Source organism: Lactuca serriola, chromosome 5 (assembly GCF_051521515.1).
Source record: "Lactuca serriola cultivar US96UC23 chromosome 5, Lser_US96UC23_V15, whole genome shotgun sequence".
In the NCBI taxonomy this organism is placed as follows: domain Eukaryota; kingdom Viridiplantae; phylum Streptophyta; class Magnoliopsida; order Asterales; family Asteraceae; genus Lactuca; species Lactuca serriola.
Genome location: NC_136412.1, coordinates 252,714,446 through 252,735,392, shown reverse-complemented (window position 1 = coordinate 252,735,392; position 20,947 = coordinate 252,714,446). Strand labels below are relative to the sequence as shown.

Sequence of the window (20,947 nt, the reverse complement as noted above, 5' to 3'; positions counted from 1 at the left end):
AATTAAACAATATGATTTCTCCTTTAATATATTATTCTCATAATATATTAATAAATCATATTTAATCCTCTCTCTCCATAATTCATCCTATCAAGTTGCTTTGGTGAAGGCAACCCAAAAGGACCATGCACCATCGGGTCAAGTACATACCAAAATAGTTATGGACTTAGACACTAATCCAACAGTTTTTGCACTTTTTTGGCTCTAAAATCGGATGAAACCTTCAGAATATATCTCTCTTATCTCTCAAGTCATTTATCAATTAATATATATATATATATATATATATATATATATATATATATATATATATATATAGTTTCCTAGTAACATTCTTCACGTCATGAGCTTATAGTGCTCACATCGTGAGTTCAGTAGAAATCCTTCTTCAGCAAGGAAACTTGTAATCCGCGTTGTAATCTTCTGGAACTTTCATTCTCATGAAATGAATGGTCAAGGATCACGTCGTGGGCCTCTAATTTTTGCATATCATCAAGATCTTTCTTATCACCGCGACTTGATACTCTGAAGCCACATCGTGGGAAGTCTTGTTGCATGATTTTTCTTCCTTTTAAGCTCCATTAAGCTCTCGGCTTCAGCTCAGTCCTTTCAGGTTCCAACTTTTTTCATTTGCAGTCATTTTTCTCAAAGAGTGTCATTCTTGGCTGCAAAATGTAATTTAACTCAATAAGTACCAAATATATATCTAATTAACCAAATTATAGCTTAAAATATATTGAAATAATGAAAATATATATGTATAATTATGGCAATATTAAGTGTCCGCTTCAACGTGAAACAATATTGGCCAAGTGGTGCTAATGATGTACAAATCCTAGCCAACGCTCAGAAATGTTCAATAAGGAAAAGAAGAAAGTGTTAAAAAATGTTACTTTTTAATGTTGTGAATGACAAAGAAAAATGACTCAAACAACACAATCAGAAGACTTCACAGGTAGTTCAAAAATAACTAAAACATCTGAAAACTCTCATATTCAATCTTCGGATGCACATATTGGAATTGACCTCAATGATGACGAACCGTATGATATTCCAAGGCCGAGTCGTTTAATAGGAAGAGATCAAGCGAAAAGAAAGCTCAAGGTTGTCGAAGGTTCTTCAAGTGATGAGAAGCGAGAAGGGCTCATGGAGTAAAATGAGCACATCGAAAGAATGTTGCAACCTGCATAACAAAAAGCACTGTTGTAAAAATCCCGACTAGGTCCCGATTAATCTCTGATTAATCCCTAGGCGCTACTCAACCGATTAGAGGGCGCCTAACGATTAATACATGCATACATAATGAGTGAAATATCATAAAACGATGAAAATTTAACATTTTGAATAAGTTTTATTCCAATGGAAACAATCTGAGGCATGATTATTGTTGTATAAATCATATTAACCTATATTGTTATCATATTAGTGGTATTTACGAACTTTGATATGATATTATTCATATTTAATTTTTTTAAATTCAACAAATTAGCAATTAATGGTCTCCGAAAAATCTCTGTCTAGCCGATTAATCCCTTGACCTTAGTCCACCGACTAGCTAACGTCGAGCGTTTTTTACAACCTTGACAAAAAGAAAAAAAAATCGTTAGTGGAAGCTAATAATGAAAGACGTTTAAAATTACCCGATAATAAACGTTGAGCTGCAGAGAAAATACAAGTGAAGCTTATCAAGAAATATAATTTTGACAAATAGTATTGAGTCTATTTTTAAGTCAAATTGAAGTTAAGTTTTAAGTCTAGTATTTAGTAAGTATCAAATCAAGTTAAATAATATTTCAAATGTTGTAGTGTTTTTTTAATGAAATGTTGTTTTTTTTTAAAAATATATAAAAAAATAATCTTGACACACCCTTTAAACAACGACATGTTATTCATTTTTGTTACAAAAATGACATCATATGAGGTGTATGCCAAAAAGCTAAAGTGACAGCATGACAAGCATGCACCACTCCCTCTGACCTATGAAGCTTTAGATTTTTTTAAGTTTTCATTCTCGTATATACTCTCCTATTTTAATCTAGTTTTTTGATTGAGATCCAAAGGTTTCAACAATTCCAGCTCCAATAAAGGATTTTTTTTTTCCTACTTTGGATTTTGCTTTTCCACATGAACATTGGAAGTTTTTCCACATGAATAGAAAATCAAATGATGAAAGTACTAAAACATAATTTGCTTAACACTTTTGTGATAATAGATTATGGAGCAACAAATTCTAAAATGATGAGATCTTTATCTTATATATTGTAATCATGACGAGATTTTAGTTCTAAAATTGTTTTTGTATCTAAAACTAATAATATATATATATATATATATATATATATATATATATATATATATATATATATATACCACCACATAACAGAACATATACAAAACACATATTGGGTCCACAACCTCCTGGTTGGATTACCCCTGGCTCACAACCTTTCGATTACATTGCCCGGTTTGTTGACTAATATCACAAAACAGTACAGTCTCAACCCAACCACACTATGTCGACATATATAACAGATAAAACACATAACAACAACCAAATAATCATGTAGAGCTTAACAGTTCTCCACAACAAAGAAACAATTTATACCATAATACATCGTCTATTAGGCCAACATTGGCGCCTTCGACGCCCAAGTACAGTGAGGAAAACTCATTTCACAGTCCTGACGAAATAGTTGAACACCACAATGCTCTAAAAAGCACTCTACCGGTCACCTTTATTAAAAACAGTGACCATATCTCAAACTACAGATCAATATACCCAAAATACCCCTAGGTCAAACTTGGTAAAAATCATGGTCACAGTCAAAGGTCAAAAAGTCAACCGATTTAAGTTATGCTGAGTACGCCCAACATACTTAGCATGTACGCATGACACACTCACCAATCCAGAAATGGAGCTCCAAGGGAGTACGCGCAACATGCTCAGAAGTACACCCAACTTACTCGGTCAGATGGAACTTTTTCCGTTAAATGCTTATTCTATTAGGTTATTTCATCCCAAAACCCAGATGTAGTCCCAAATAACGTTCTTAATCATAAAGTTCCAACTTTATGATCTTGCATGGATATAAGTTGCCCAACACCAAAACCCTAACTTAATACAAGGTTCTAAACGAATAAAGAGCATGCATGGAGGAATATGAACAATCAAGATTCCATTTTTATAACTCTAGACACCCTAAAACATCCAAAAGGACAACTCATTTGGTCTAGAGTAGTCCATACTCACTTAGACCAAAAATATGGGACTAAACGCACAAAACTTCACATCTAATAAGATATAATGAGGTAATCAACAAGTTCAGAACTTTATACCTTCTCGAGGTTGCTTAAGGGGTGTAAAACTCAGATCTCAAAGCTTGGGTTTCCTTCCTTTCTATCCAATGGCTTCTTTCCTTCCAGAATGAACACCAAATCACCAAAATGAGCCTACAACACCACAAATGGAAATTAGGGTTTGTAAGGTACGAAGTGGGCAATGAATGATGATGAGGGGAAGAGTCGTGGGGAGTTAATGATGCTTAAATATGGTCCAGACCCTAAATTTTAGGGTTTAAGTGTCGACCACGTACGCCCATCGTAGAAAGTGTACGCCCAGCGAACACAATAGAGGCGCGTTTCTCATTTAAGGATCCTTGGGGCCAATTTTGCAAACAATACCATATTAAGGGTGTAAATGGAAAATACCTAGAAATCGAGGTGTTACAATTCTCCCCCACTTGATTTAGACTTTGTCCTCGAAGTCCGTGCCGCGAATAACTCATGGTAATGCTCTCACATCTCTGCCACGGGTTCCTAAGTCCATTCAAAACCCTTCAAAACTGAGAAGTCGACTCATACATGCGAGTACCTTTCCATACTACAAACAAAACCCGATCTTAGAGGATATTACATACCCGGACTAATAATGAGTCCCTACCCTACTATCTTTAACCATTGAAGAATAATCATCACTACCTTGCCCGAAATCCAGAAATCCAAGACCTTGTTTGACTATTCACTACTGTTAAACTCTCCACTAAAAAACAAGGTGACTCCCAAAACGAGTCTCAGCTAAAAAACTGTTGTAGTGAAACACGAACAATGTCAACATATTCCCCAAAATCGTTTTAACTACTTCGAAATCAAGGCATATTATGAAGAAAACTCGAGAGACCACTCGGAAACCCACAGCTGCCAGCAACAACCCAATAGCTTGAGAGTACTCATTCGTAATGACTATCATCAACCTACTGCTCCCACGAGTATAATGATGGTCCATCCAAGAATTTTATGTTGCATCCAAAGCCCTTATTAGATCAGGTGTACCTCCACCTAACAAATCACTCGAGACATTAACAATGAACTTCATGACTCAAAATTCCATAACCGATACCCAACATTGGTAACCAAACTCCTGATAAACAACACACAAGCAAAAGGGGTTCATATTGCAAACACTCTTCAAAAGACTTATGATGCACAACTATTACTCCCAACAACCTTTAATATCCTACATGATCCAAACCAGCTGGTCACTGATTCCACCGACTCCCAACAATGCATTAACACCTAACCATGACAAGAAGGCTAACGATCCGAGACCTAAGAGTCTCGATCAGATGACTACCGGGTCCTATCCATATGAATCATACAACCACTAGTTCAAGATACATCGTGACACCTTCAAACCACTAAACGAAAAGCTCACGGTACTATGCCGATCTTGCCATCATTCCATCACTAGTATGAAGACTCACTACCAACACCCTAGGGCCTAAAAATAATCAACCATCAAGCCACCATCTTGCATGAACCCAAACAGCATCCCCTCCTCAATGCTAACCAAACACAACATGGGTCATTCCCTTTTATCACACACAATTCCTTTCACAGAACAGGCTGCTACCAATGTTAAATCAGTCGAAAACGTGGTCGCACACAACTAGAAAATGAGGTAGGCAGCTCCACTCTTTTTCCAAATCAAGGGCTACAAACCAATTAAGAACCATTCCAATAGCTCGATACAAGCATTCTCATGCGATCTTACTCAGCCTACATATATCCTTAAGGGAAACACATAATTAAACCAATTTCTACTGCACTCCTTCTTCCTCACAACCTTACCCATAGGGTGTGGTACCTGGAGATCTTACCGAAACGATGGACCTCAACCGCTAACAGAAACATCCACATGAATGGTCGAACATAAGATAACATACCATGATTGAAACCAAACAGATCCTACCAATACACAACTAGCTCAATAAAACTTCCAAAGTTAACAGAAAGGCTAACAAAATCTTGGTTGGGTCAATTCTGTTACCAACCTTGTCGACGCCACATGCCAAAATTGGATTCTACTCAGATCCAAAGCCACACCTGAAAAACTAAAAAATGTTATCCCACCATTCAGACTTCCAATAACCAAGGAAGTCTACCAAAATTGAGCCTACTATGAACAACAATTTCAAAACCAACCATTGAGGGTACCCATATCCAGAAATCAAATGTACAAAGTATAGATTTTGACAATGGGTTGGCACATCCATGGAACTCCAACTGATATAGTTCGAAATTTCTGAAGAACCTCTGCTATTGACGATGAATAAAAAGACCAACGATCAAGAGTGCATTGACAACTAATTCATTGATCTGATGCACCACTAGACAAAAGCCATAAGAAACTAAATATACCAAACTCTGAAACTGATTGACCGGTCAACAACTACCCATCCTATAATATAGATATGAATATATACAACAAGCTGAAAAATTCATCAACAATCAATACTCAACCTGTAACATCCCAAAAATCAGAGTAAAGTTCTCATTTTTGCAAAAACAATCCAACGACCACAATTATTTACAAACATTGTTTCCAAGGGTAATGTTCACAATTAGATTATCCCAAAATCCAAAATCATATAACCAAGAGGATATGCATGATCATACCTTTGCTTTCCGCGATCGTCTAAAGTACCTGAAACAATAAACTAAAACTATAAGCCAAAGCTTAGGGAGTTCGCCCAAAGTAGCACACACAACCAAACATATATTCGTATTGCATGTTGGGTCCACAACCTCTCGGTTGGATTACCCTGGCCCACAACCTCCAGGTTGGATTGTTTTGGCCCACAAACTCCCGGTTGGATTGCCACACATATTGCATACTGGGCCCATAACCTCGTCTCAACCCAACCACACTATGTTGACATATAACAAATAAAATATATTTGGCAAACAGATAATCATATAACCAGTTAACAAACTAATAGGCAGATCTACATATCACTATTGCATAACAGCATCCTATATACCAGGATACAGGTGTAACAGATCACTACCGCATAACAAAATCCAATATAGTAGGATATATAATCTAGTGGGACGACATTGGTGCCTTCGACGCATAAGTACAGTGAATAAAAAACTTACCTCTCAGTTTGAAAAGATATCTGGATAAATCACTGCTCAATATACCAACTCTACAGGTCACCTATATAATAAACAGTATCCCTGTCTCAAATCATTGATCAAAATACTCAAAATACCCCTAGGTCAAACTTAGTCAAAATCCTGGTCAAGGCCAAAGATCAAAATTCAACTGAGTCAACTCAGCTGAGTACGCCCATCGTACTCAGCCTATACGTGTGGCGTACTCGTCATTTAGATCGGTGGCTTAAGGTGTGACATCCCCTAATTTCTCGGCCAGAAAAGACCAATTTAATTTATGCTTTTTAAAATAAAATCAGAGAAATCTTTTTAAAAGATGTTGCGGAATTGGTCCCCAAACAAAATATGATAAAAGTTTATCAAAACCCTTCATTAAGAAGGTATATGTTTTCCATATATATATCAAAACCTCGGGATGTCATGTTCCGATACAGATCAAAAGCATAAACAAGACATTATAAGCCTTTCAACAGTTATTTACAACTACTGGCCTATAATCCAAAAATCTCTCGTCGTCCTCCGACTATGCTCGGGGTCCACTACCTGTAACATAAAAAGCTGAGTGGGTCAGGTTTGGGAGCCTGGTGAGCATATAGGGTTTTCAACCCACAATAATAATAAACTTACTAAGTTCATCAATCAACAATAACCCTGATTACCCGTTCCCGTTATCCTCGCTTTATGTCCCTAAACACTTGTCACAAGGGACCTAGCTTAAAGAATATCATCGGGATGGACACTACTGCTAAGGGGTTTCCTCATCCATACATGTCCTAAAGGCAACCATGAGGGGGATGGAGTACAGCGAATGAACACTCTCAGTTCATTAACACCTACAGGTTGCGGACCTGCTAATGTTTCCCGCTGGACTGTCTAGAAAGTCCATGGTCGTCATCCAAACTCCGTTAGATGACTGGATCTCAAAACTCATCGAGGCCTCTCATCAATTTTATTTTATCACACATCACTATCTACCCATGTTCTACCCAACATATTTGTAGATAAAAATACTTATATAGTTTAAAACTTGTGTAAAACATCAACACAACAGTCACCTCGAATAAACAATTAATATATTTACACATAGCACGTATTATAAGGTAAATACTTCATATCTATATGTAAAATGAAAGTGACTATACACTCACATGATTTGATGATAATCGGGCAGCAATTCGTTTCCTAAAACGATCGTTTCTAATAAAACCGGGAGTTTTATTAAGAAACCGGGCTTTGCAAAAGTCGGGCTTCGAAACCGAAAAGATAAATTTTCCGGGCTTCTCGGGCACTTCGTGGCGTATTCCGGGGCTTATAATCGATACTGGCGCTTCGGGGGATGATAATATGAAAGAAATATGGAGAAAGGGGCTAAAAATGACAAGTTTTCAAAATACCCCCGGGAGGTCTCGCACCCTTCTATTTATAGGGAAGAGCTTCTGATCGGACGACTGAGAAGGAACCACGTCTCGCAGATCCGAGGGTTCGCAGGCGAAGGCTCGCATGAGGGCTGCGCGTGCGAAGGGCTGCTGGCAGTCTGTGATTGGTCTGAGGTGTGTGTCCGATGCGCGGGTGGTCAGCATGTGCGAGGGTCTCGGTGGCACTCGCTGATTGGACCGCGGAGTCGTCTTACACGTGCGAGGCTCGGACTAGGTTGCACACACGTCGCTCCTCGGATGTGCCACGGCTTCGGATGACTCAGCAGGTTGGTGACTCAGCAGCCTGGTGACTCAGCAGGACACGTGGCACTTTTTCAGCGAGGATGACGTGGCAACTCGTGACTATGCGAATTTTCTCGATTTTCGCGCCAAAACTTCTAAAATCCATAACTTTCGCATACGAGCTCCTTTTTGACGTTCTTTATATGCACGCGTAGATAAAATTATGCTCTACAACTTCCGTTTAGACTTCGTTGGCTAATTTTGATTTAAATTTTATACTATTATTTTTAACAGACCGGGACAGGAAATCCGTTAAAAATTCATAACTTCTTCATCTGACGTCCGTTTTCGTCAGACTTTTTACCGTTGTACTCCTAATGACGAGACCTTCAATTCTCGTTTAGGTTATGTCGGCTAAAAATCGCTCAATCTAAAATTCGAGTTTTTAGCTGTCTACTGCTAAGCTGAAACTTCGAAAAATCATAACTTCCTCATACGAAGTCAGATTTGGGCGTTCTTTTTATCGAACTTCTCGGTTTAATGAATACTACGACTTTCGTTTAGATTACTAAGGCTAAAAAGTAGTTTATCGAAAACTCACTTTTTACGACATTCGGCACCGTGCCAGCTTTGTCGCAAAACTTCGACAGGTCATAACTTCTTCATTATAACTCGGATTTTGGTATTCTTTATATCCCCGAAATCCTTGTTTTGACCACTACAACTTTATGTAAAGATATAGGGCTTATATCACACTTTAATTTTGACGCTTATTTTTATTCTTAATTAATTAAGCCCTAATAATTAAGCATAAAACAGATAATTCACATAATATTCACATAATTCCTTTTCATTTCTTCAACATGAGTTACAAAGGTTAACCTAGACTATCAACTCAATATAAATGCCTAGGCTAGAAACACGAGTGTTACATAAGGGAGTACGCACAACGTACTCAGGAGTACGCCCAACATACTCCGCTGCCAACTTTTCCTTCTAATAATGCTTAATCCATTAAGTCCTTTCATCCACATGTAGCACTAGTCCCAAAATAACATTCTAAGTCAAAAGTTTCCAACTTTATAACTTTGCTTGGTTAGAAAGTGCCGAATACCAAAAACCCTAACTTCTTAACTCATTAAGACATCATACCCCATGCATGGAGGGAAACTAAGGACCAAGACTACATTTTTATGACTCTACATACTCCAAAATGTATGAAAGGACAGTTCATATGATTTAAAGTATACCATACTCATAAACACCAAGCTTATGGGACTAAAATGAATACAAATCCATGGCTAACAAGACCTAAGAAAAACATTACCAAGATCAGAGCTTTTTACCTCTAAGTGGTGTAAAATGATGATGTGCTTCTAGATCTAGGTTGTCTTTGAGCTCCCAAATTGATTCCACTCCCTTCTCACTCCTTCAAGATCACCAAAATACACACTCAAGGTAAAAAATGCTCACACTAGAGATTCAGGTTTGTAAAATATGATATGAGGCTGGAAGCTAATGAGGGGAAAATCCTTGTGTGTGTGTGGGGGGGGGGGGTTAATGATGTTTAAATAGGGTCCAAACCCTAACAATTAGGATTTGGCCTTCATCCACGTATGCCCAGTGTATAAAGATTACACCCAACGTACTAGGCAAGCACATTTTCACACTCAAGGCTCACTAGGACCAATTTGCGACCAATTCCATATATATAAGGGTCAAAAAAGTAATTTACCTGGATAACGAATGTAAAACAAATTGAGCGACCCAAATGCCTCTTGACTAGATCCTCGAAATTACCGAAAGGAACCACTGGCTACAACGAGCTCCTTATCCAACAACTTCTTGCTGCGGAGACAACTCTTGCATTCTTGGACACATACATCTGGTGGCAACTTTCTCTACACCCCATCTCGACCAAAACCTGAACCACTGATTCACATACCTGAACCGCAATCCCTATGACCCATTCTTCTAAAACGAAAACTTGAACAGATCGATGATCCTCCAAGCAGAATATCCAACTTTCCCTCACTTAGGGTTTGAGCTACCACCAACTAACATTGCAACAAAACAAAACTCAAACTGGCTCATCCCATACCCTCTAAACACAGCTCTTGGCATGCAAAATGGTATATGGCAATCCATTTAATAATAACAATACCCATGCAATTTTAACGAAATTATGATTCTTAGGTGGAGACTTAAGTAAACTGATCACAACGTCTCACTCACACAATTACATGATCATAAACATAAAAAATAAGAATATGATGGGTTCTAATATGATACATACTCACAAGGTCTTCAGGTCCTGACTCCACTTCCTGGAAAACAGCAGATGATGGAGTCTAAGCTACCCTGGTCATCAAATGTGGATAATTTGCCCTAATGTGACAAGGCTGATGACAGCGATGACATATTTCTACCTCCGGGGTTCAATCTTGGCGAACGTGTCCCTTCCGTCCGCACCTACCACATTTGAAATTACATCACACAAACTCATGGGTTCCTCCATCCTTAATGTGCATGACGTGGTCCCTATGGCCTCCATTGCTCAGGTTATCAACATTGAACTCTTCGCCCGTCATTAAAATTATTGGATCATGCGCCCGCTTCCTCTTTCCTTGACGCGCTCCCACATCAAGATCTATCTCTTTCTAGTTGTATTGGCAGTCTTTGCCACAACTCGGAAAGCAGCAACTTGCTCCCCAAATTTGACAATTAGCCTGTCAGTGATTCGACCAACCATACCATATAATTCTTCCAATAAAATATATAAAATCGCAGTGGTAATCCAACTGCGTAACCTTGTGTCATCTGAATATCGAAAGGTTTTGCTTCTCGCCTGGGCACCGACATCCTATTAAACAAAACCAAACTGTCATCACATAACCAAAATGTAATCAATAATCCATCACACTTTACCCACACTATGGAAATCCATACAAAATCCTCTATTTACTTCTTAGAATCTTCGTGACATTCCTTAATTCGAGTATGGATCATGTACTTCCAATACTACGGTCCCAAGACTACATTCCAAACATATCCATATTTTCCTCAAGAATCATCTCGGATATTCAAAGTCACCTCCTCATAATGTACTCCTAAAACCCGCTAAACAACATCACAACCGCACTAAAGCACTATAACGCCCATGTTTCGGGACTAAGCAATGGTAGATGATGTAATAGTCTATGTCAACTATTGAAACACTTTTCGAAGTAATAAAGACGAAATATTTGAGTCTTACGTGAATTTATGTGTTCTATACTTAATTATAAAGATATAATTAATAAAGAATAAAAATAAGCGTCAAAATTAAAGTGTGAGATAAGCCCGATATCCTTACATAAAGTTGTAGTGGTCAAAACAAGGATTCTTGCAACATAAAGAACGCCGAAATCCGAGTTCTAACGAAGAAGTTATGACTCGTCGAAGTTTCGCGACGGAACAGACACGTCACCGGGAAACGTAAATAGTGAATTTATGATAGAGCGACTTTTAGCCTTAGCGATCTAAATAAAAGTCGTAGAATACGTTAAACCGAGAGCGTCTATAAGAAGAACGTCTAAATCTGACTTCGTATGAGGAAGTTATGATTTTTCTAAGTTTTAGATCAGCAGTACACAGCCCGAAGTCCGAATATTAGACCGAGCAGTTATTAGCCGACAGAACCTAAACGAGAATCGAAGATCTCGTTAACAGTAGCGTAACGATAAAAAGACAGACGAAAACGGACGTCGGATGAAGAAGTTATGAATTTTTAACAGACCAATCATGTCCCGACCTGTTAAAAATATAACTTTAAAAATAAAGTTAAAATTAACCGACAGATTCTAAACGAAAGTTGTAGAGTATGGTCCCGCCTACGCGTGGATATAAAGAACGTCGAAAACGGAGCCCGTATGCGAAAGTTGTGAATTTTAGAATTCGGGAAGGAAAATTGCGAATCTGCAAGGGGTTGATGGCGTGGCTCAATCAGGGCCGTCGCTTGTTGATCACGGTTTAGCCTTCGGATTCGGACACCAAGCCTCGCTACGCCTCGCGTACAAAGGAACGCCCAGTGTCCGAGGAGCGCCCTGCGTCCGAAGGGAACGTTGCGCGTACACCAAGCCTGCTGCGGTCCGAGAAATGGGCACGATGCACCACCAGCGAAGCGACACCTCAAGGTACGAACGCGCCGCGTCCGAGGTTACATGTTGTGTAGTCTAAGGACCTCCGGCCTATAAATTGAGTGCGAGATTTCTCGGATTTTCACACCAAAATTCATACTCTCTCTCACTACTTTCTCTCTAGCCTATCTTAACCCCCCTTAAGCCTAGGTAAACCCCCTAGCACCCGAAGGAAGCCCCGAGGCTCCCAGAGTCCCGAGAAAAAGAGCCTTTCAACTCGGAAACGTTGCTCCAAGCGAAGCCCGGTTTTTCTATAAAACCCGCTGTAAGTGAGCTATGCCTACGCTATTTTTAATATAGCTTTTAATTAATTATAGTAACGTTATTAGGACTTTATAATAATTATTTAGGCTACTATTATGGGTTATATAAGTGTCGATATAATATATTTTTAACCACTCGCGGTATGAGGAATCTGGTTTGGAGGGCCGCTTGGGTTGCTGGATTTCAGGAGTGCTATATGCCAAAATGATCATGCCCTCCGATGTTCCATGTTTGGCCCATGTCTGTACATAGTCTGTACATAATGGGTGGAGAGTATAGTTTAACGCTTATATAATAGTAATAATAGCTAGACTATTAATTAGTCGTGGTTAACGTTATACTAAACCCTAGTGGTAATGAAACTAGGTTTTGTCCGAGGGAAATTGTTTTGAGATAACGAAGTGTTGTCTGAGTACCAAGTCACCACCTTTTCAGATGAGTGCATAGTTATTTTCGTCTTACACACATATATGAAGTATTTTATATAAATTACGTGCTATGTGTGCATATTGTCTGAATACTTGTTGTCTATGCTGGATGAAAGATTTTATACATGTTTTAAATGATTTAAACTATATATGTATTTTATATCTACAAAATGTGTTGGGTAAAACATGGGTAGATATAATAGTTTGGGTGTGATGAAATAAAATGATGAGAGGCCTCGATGTTGACGATGTTTCCAGTCATCTAGCGGAGTATAGATGACGACCACAGACTTTTCTAGACAATCCAGTGGAACGCTAGCAGGCTCGCAACCTGTAGGTGTTTGTGAGCGATGTGTTCACCGGTGTACTCCATCCCCCTCATGGTTGCCTTAAGGACATATATTGCTGAGGAACCCCCTTGGCAGTAGTGTTCATCCCGATGATGATCCTTAGTCTAGGTCCCTTATGATAGGTGTTGTAGGGACGTAATGTGAGGATAACGGGAACGGGTAATCGGGTTATTTTTGGTTGACGAAATTAATAAACTTATTTATTGTGGGTTGAAAACCCTATGTGCTCACCAGGCTCCCAAGTCTGACCCACCCAGTTTAATGTATTACAGATAGTGGCGCTCGAGCATAGATGTGATGTTTTGGATGAGGGATTATAGATATAGGCCTGTAAATATGAAATAATGTAGTAAGGCTTATATTGAACTGTTTATGCTTTTGATCTGTATCGAACATGACATCGCGAGTCTTTTAATAAAATACATTTCTACGGAAATGCTTTGATAAATATTTATCATATTTTGTTTTGGGAACAAATTTCGCAACTCGTTTATTTAAAATGTTACTCTGATTTTTAAAGAAAACATAAACAAATCAGTCTTTTATGGCCATGAAATTGGGGATGCCACAAGCACTTCTTAGGCTCTCCTAGGATCCCCACCCCACCCTGCCATCAGCTGATGAAAAACCCCAATTAATGTCAGGTAACCACTTCATGAATACAGTTACATGCAACAAAACTGAAATAATATTTTGACTAAAAGACCCAACCCTATAATGGTTAGACTCAAACGAGAGCTACACTATAGAGTTGAATCAATCATTCTAAAATTATTCAACCTTTGCAACATGTAACTTAGTATATTCATTTAAGAGTTAACTCACATCAATATGACTCCCACAAAGCACAAAGTAAGCAACATTCGAGCAGTGAAACTGTCTGGCACTAAGACACCGTGAAAATTAGGGAGATCCTTACACGCAAATTATGGACCACTAGGCCCAAGCATCTAGGACATACATATATCCTATATCTACTCTCTCAACAGTGACTAATCATTCCTCACATTGGCCCGATATGAAATGTACTCACTGATGAAACTTCCACCAACCTTGCAGCCACTCGTGCATGCTAATCATACATAACGTTGGATCCCATAGATAGTCGAATACTTGATTCTACCCTAAGCCCTTCATCAGACAAGAACAGGAAATAAGGCTAAATCAAACATTCTTAGGCTATAAAATCTTAGTTATGTACAACTATGATGCACACACTAAGAAACTACAGTAATTATGTCAATTTAATCTAGTATACAAGATATTTTCCTAGGCTATTAGGCATCACACATCAACAATTGTATCATGCAATTCCTCAGGATCCCTAGCCTATAAACTAGCATGCAATTATATCATAATTATCATAAGCAAATAATAGTGTGGGTATTTTGGGGTACACTTTCTTGCTCCGGCTGATCGTACATATCTCATCATTCGTTGGTTACCTTTTGAAAACCATATTGAAACTAATTTGAGACTATTTTGAAAACATTTTACAGATCCAAAGTTTGATTCTGGATTCACATGAATGCTCATCCAATTCAATCAAACCAGGACTCTGATACCAACTTATAACATCCAAAAAATCAAGGTAAATTTTTATTTTTAGAATCTAACCAAAAACCATAATTGTTTATAAAACATTGTTCTCAAAGTAATAATCACAAATCAGAGTATCCCAAAATCCAATCACAAAAATCAGAAGGATGTGCAGATCACACATTTGCTTTCCCACGATCATCTGAAGTACCTGAAACATAAAACTTTAACTGTAAGCCAAAGCTTAGTGAGTTTCCTCCAAATACCACACAATAGAACATATAAAAAAAGACATACTGTGTCCACAACCTTCTGGTTGGATTACCCCTGACCCACAACCTTTTTGTTTTATTCCCCTGGCCCATAACCTTTCAGTTGGATTACCCAATACATACTGGTTCAACAACCTCCTGGTTAGATTAACCCTGGCCCACAACCTTCCGGTTGGATTACCCTGACCCACAACCTTTCGTTTGTATTGCCCGTGTTTGTTGACTGACACTACAAAGCAGTTTAGTGTCAACCCAACCACACTATGTCAACATATATAACAGATAAAACATATAACAACAACCAAATAATTATGTAGACAGTTCACCACAACAAAGAAACAATTTAAACTATAATACACCATCTACTATGCTGGCATTAATGTCTTCAACCCCCAAGTACAGTGCGGAAAAACTCACCTCACAGTCTGACAAAATAGTTGAACACCACATTGCTCCAAAAACTACTCTACCGTTCAAATTTATAACAAATAGAGACCAAATCTCAGACTATATTTCAAATATCCAAAATACCCCTAGGTCAAACTTGGTAAAAATCCGGGTCAAAGTCAAAGGTCAAAAAGTCAACCATTTCAACTCAGGTTGAGTACGCCCAACGTACTCAACATGTACTCATGGCGTACTCACCAATCCAGAAACGAGGCTCCAAGGCACTACGCACAGCATACTTAGAAGTACGCCCAACGTACTCGGTCAGATGACACTTTTTCCATTAAGTGCTTATTCTCTTAAATTCTTTCATCCCAAAACCAAGATCTAGTCCCAAATAACGTTCTTAATTATAAAGTTTCCAACTTTATGATCTTGCATGGATATAAAGTGCCCAACACCAAAACCCTAACTTAATACAAGGTTCTAAACGAATAAAGAGCATGCATGGAGGAATATGAACAATCAAGATTCCATTTTTATAACTCTAAACACCCTAAAACGTCTAAAAGGATAACTCATTTGGTCTAGAGTAGTCCATACTCACTTAGACCAAAAATGTGGGACTAAACACACAAAACTTCACATCTAACAAGTTATAATGAGGTAATCAACAAGTTCAAAACTTTATACCTTCTCGAGGTTGCTCAAGGGGTGTAAAACTCAGATCTCAAATATTGGAGTTCCTTCCTTGCTATCCAATGGCTTCTTTTCTTCCACAATTGACACCAAATCACCAAAATGAGCTAAAAACGCCATTAATGGAAATTAGGGTTTGTAAGGTACGAAGTGGGCAATAGAAGCTAATAAGGGGAAGAGTCTTGGGGAGTTAATGATGCTTAAACAGGGTCCAAACCCTAAAATTTAGGGTTTAAGTGTCGACCACGTACACCCAGCGTACACAAGTGTATGCCCAACATATGCAATAGAGGCACGTTTCTTACTTAAGGCTCTTTGGGGCAAATTTTTCAACACAATTCCATATTAAGGTGTACATGGAAAATACCTAGAAATTGTGGTGTTACAAATTACATATGATTTACATGCGAATCACATGTAATTCATATATGATTAAATTATAATTTACATGTGAATTAAAATTTACATATGAACCACATATGATTCATATGTGATTCACATTTAGAGTAATGACACGTTGATTAGTGCAAATAATTAGTAACTATTATATCATACTTCTGAAAGTTGATTTGTATTTAGGTCAAATTGCTATAATCATGTAGTTGTCATATAATACTTAACAATATAACATGGAGAAAATAAATCACTTCTCATGGAAACATGGATATAATGGTAAATTCTAACTTGGTGGAGCTTAAAAGGCACATGAAATGTTTTCATTCCCAATCCCATAAAACGGATATTTAGCAAAGTAAAAAACACGTAATTAAAAAACCATAACAAAAAAGCATGACAAATTAAGAAAACTATAAGAAAAAGGGCAATGAATTTAACAAAAACTGGCCTCTTTTATGACATGAGGATCATGTGAAAAAAATGTAGGGGAATAACCATTGAACAATTGTTCCAGTAGCAGCTAATACTAATCCAGATGATGAACCAATAATCATTAATGAATTTAACAATATTTGTACCTGGGGCAAGGGCAACATTGTAAAATTACATCACCATTTGTAAAAAAATATAAATTAAGTTGAAAAGGTTAATATCACTAACCTTTGAGAGACTCATTTAGCAGCATAAATAAGTTCTGGCATAAATGAGTGTGCAGTTTGTAAAAGAGTTTCACCGCCTACTACAAACATGCAGTATACTTAGACAAGGACCTAAAAGTAATGTGTCAGAACTGGACCTTAGTAGAGAGTTAAAGTCAAAGTCAAACCAACCTGATGTGCAACAATAATTTGTAATCCCATTGATGTGGAAAAGTAGACAAGTAACGAATAGAATGCGACCTTTGACATCATCACTATGAAAACAGGAGCAACAAATTTGAATATTTGTAGAAGTTCAGTAAGTGAAGGGATAGCAATGTCATACCCATTATACCCTTTGTCTTTTAGAGCTTCAATCATCATAAACCTTGCAACAACCTACAATTTGTGTAAAGTAAAGTCCAACACAACAGAAATTAACATATAAAAACAAGTAAATGGATGCATGTTGTGATATTTTTCATAGAGTATATATAATATACATGTGAGACCGTTGTTGCCCATGCTGCTCCAGCAATACCATAGCCAAAGTATAACAGAGCATTACATCACAAATAATGTTAGCCACAGCTCCAAGGGTCGACGACTTTGTAGATGAATATCTATCGTTAGGGCCAAGTACAACACCAGTTTGCATCATTTTCAACTCTCATATATGCACCATTAACAATTGAGTATGTTTTAAAGATGAAAAAATAGGTGATGAATCAAATTGAAATTGAAAATGAATCAGATAAATATGTTTTGAGAGGCTAGGAATAGTGGAAATTCGATATTGTGGCTTCAAATGACAACAGATTGTAGAATCGATTTCAAATGGATGAGGAAGATGAATGAGATGGTGCGAGGAGAATGACCTAGATCTGTTGATTTGTGGATTAAACATTTGCGACCTGGAGATTAGAGAATGCAGATGCACGAAGGAAGCCTTAGATTCCGGTGGCATTGCTGGATTTTGGCGAACGTTTGATGAACAAGGTGAGAGAGAAGGGGGTTAGTGAGAATGGTGAAGGATTTTGAGTAAGCACAAACAAACTAAAAACTGAAATCATATACAAATTAAAAATCACTCTTACATGCAGTTGATATGGAGGAAGGAGATGCATGTGGTCACCAAACTGGATCGATGTAAAAGAGAGAGAGAGAGAGAGAGAGAGAGAGAGAGAGGGAGAGAGAGATATCTCCGATGATGAATGTGCGATGGACATATGAAAAGAGAGAGAGATCTAATAAAGGAGCGTGGAGTGATCAATTGAAGTAGAAGGAGTCCCTTAACGGCTAGGGATCCGATGAACCATATGTATGAGAGAGATCATTGTTCTCTTAGACTTCGACTTGCATCAGGTCAACACAAACAAATTTGTACCGATTCAGTTCTAGCATCTTCACATTCACCATCAATAGTGGTCACTAATGTAATAAAAACGATGATCGGACTAGACCATCGCAACAACGAGATCGATCGACAATGGTAGATTCTAGGTTACATCCTTAGAAAAAGTGAGAGAAAGAGGGGAATTACGATCAGTGAGAGAAACTAAACAAAAATTGGGTAATTGGTCTAATTTTTCAGGGAATAACTTTTGTTTCCAATATTATACTTGATATGTTCTTAAAAAGTCCTAAAATGTAATTGGAATTAATAATAATTACAATTATGTCATTACCGATCCAAGCCTTTCATTTTTTTTTATCTAAAGCTTCTTTTTTAGTTTTTGGGTTCTCGGGAAACTATGAGTTCTCAAATGATCATTCTTTCTCTTATATATATATATATATATATATATATATATATATATATATATATATATATAGAGAGAGAGAGAGAGAGAGAGAAAGAGAGGTTCAGGTGTTTAAAGTAAGTATTGTGTTATTGTATGCATAATTATGGGCCAATCAAAATTAAATAATTAAATAAATAAATAACGTTAATTTAGTCATTTGTTTAATAACTTCCAAAATTAAACCCGTCACCATCTTTCCCTCACCCCTTGTCGCATACATTAACCCGAACCCTAGATTGGATGCTCCAGCCGCAACCTCTTCAACCACCGCCGCCCAGCCGAGATTGACCGCCTTAGCTGTCACACCCTCGGCCGTCGGCGGAAACGCCGAGGTGCGCGACGTAAATCAGTAATCACAGTTATTAAACATACATTGAACAGTACAAATATAATTTTCTGTTATAACCGAAATAGAAATTACATTGATAATGGCTATCACTAAATCGTGACACACGCCTAACAATCTGGCGTTTACAAAGATATAATATAACTAACGGAGAGTCTTCTGAACGAACACTTCCGACCTGCTTAATAACCTGAGAATAAATACATTAAAATATGTTAACAAAATTGTTGGTAAGTTCTACAGGTTTTGACACAAAGTATTTTTATACCCAACATTGTTTGATAAAATTTAGCTGGTTGACCAGCTTTTATAAATGTTTACTTTTCTATTAAAAGTATAAAATAATTGAGTTATAACAATGTGTTATGACTCATTCATAAATACCATTTGTTCAAATCCAAATGTACAAAAGTTGGAAAATACATATAAGTAATTCAGACTTGTATCAAAATTCATTTTTATATAAAGATTTTGAATATCAAATTATATAAAAATAGGAGATGTTACCCTTTGTGAGAACATAAAATAACCAACTTTACTCTTGAAACCTTATACAAAAATTTGTATCATTTATATGAAAAACTCATAAGTATTGAATTTATGAAGTTTGTAAAATCGTGTCGTGACAATAATTAAGTATTATCTGACTTAATTTAAAAACCAACACTTAGTCGGTGGGGCAAACTCCTCCCACATAAATATTGTGTTTTCTTATAAAAACAAATGGTTTATATAAATAACTTATTTTATGTAAGTTAATAAATCTTGTCGAGCCGTGTCATGATATTAATTAAGTGTTATCCGACTTAATTTTTGGTATTGACACTTATCGCTTTGAGTCACAAGCTATCCCACTAAATACACTTTCTTTCAACTGAAATGAGTGAACATAAACCTCGTGTAAATCCAGTATCGATTCTATACGGTAACGAAACAAAACTGGGATTTTATAATGAAATCATAACCGAACTCGTGACACTATACTTTATTGATGCACCGACACCATAATAAGGCGTGCGTGCTAAAGTCATTCACCCCGTTGTAACACGTGGTAATGTTTCGATAATGCTAACGTCAGCGCCAAAATTCATCTCGTCAGATGTAGTTGTAGCTAGCAACTCCAGGCGGGCGGTCGTACCGTATAAGATCAATAATATGACACTTACACCCGACGTTAGTCGTTCCCTTAAGGATTAACGGTCATATATTGGAGAGTTTCTACTAAGTATTGAGATCTTAGCTTTCGCAAAACTCGGAATAGTTTATAATGAAAACTCAAACGTATTGGATATGGTATTTAGAATAGGTATGATGAACCTATACAATAGGTATGATGAACCTATAAGGAATATATGAAGTAGGTATGATGAACCTACATGGAATAGGTATGATGAACCTATACGGAATATATGGAGTATGTATGATGAACCTACATGGAATAGGTATGATGAACCTATACGGAATACATGGGGTAGGTATGATGAACCTACATAGAATAGGTATGATGAACCTATACTGAATACATGGGGTA

General features: G+C 37.3%; 1 protein-coding gene across 19 annotated transcripts; it reads right to left on the bottom strand.

The window, feature by feature from the left end:
- Positions 1 to 14,903: 14,903 nt before the first annotated feature.
- Positions 14,904 to 18,863, bottom strand: LOC145054019 (uncharacterized). 19 transcript variants are annotated; one of them, XR_013684665.1, is made up of 7 exons: positions 17,769 to 18,863; positions 17,612 to 17,664; positions 17,458 to 17,540; positions 17,288 to 17,397; positions 16,226 to 16,338; positions 15,171 to 15,374; positions 14,904 to 15,084 (listed from the first exon to the last, which is right to left on the bottom strand). XR_013684665.1 is itself a non-coding variant. In XM_079002153.1 (6 exons), the coding sequence occupies exons 2-6, from the start codon at positions 17,613 to 17,615 to the stop codon at positions 15,050 to 15,052; spliced, it is 402 nt and encodes a 133-aa protein (XP_078858279.1). In that variant the 5' UTR covers positions 17,616 to 17,664; positions 17,769 to 18,863; the 3' UTR covers positions 14,904 to 15,049. The 19 variants fall into 19 exon arrangements, 5 of the variants coding, with proteins under 5 accessions (XP_078858279.1, XP_078858278.1, XP_078858280.1 ...); XR_013684667.1 differs by having other exon boundaries at positions 17,288 to 17,366; XR_013684664.1 differs by having other exon boundaries at positions 17,458 to 17,664.
- Between the last annotated feature and the right edge of the window lie 2,084 nt (positions 18,864 to 20,947).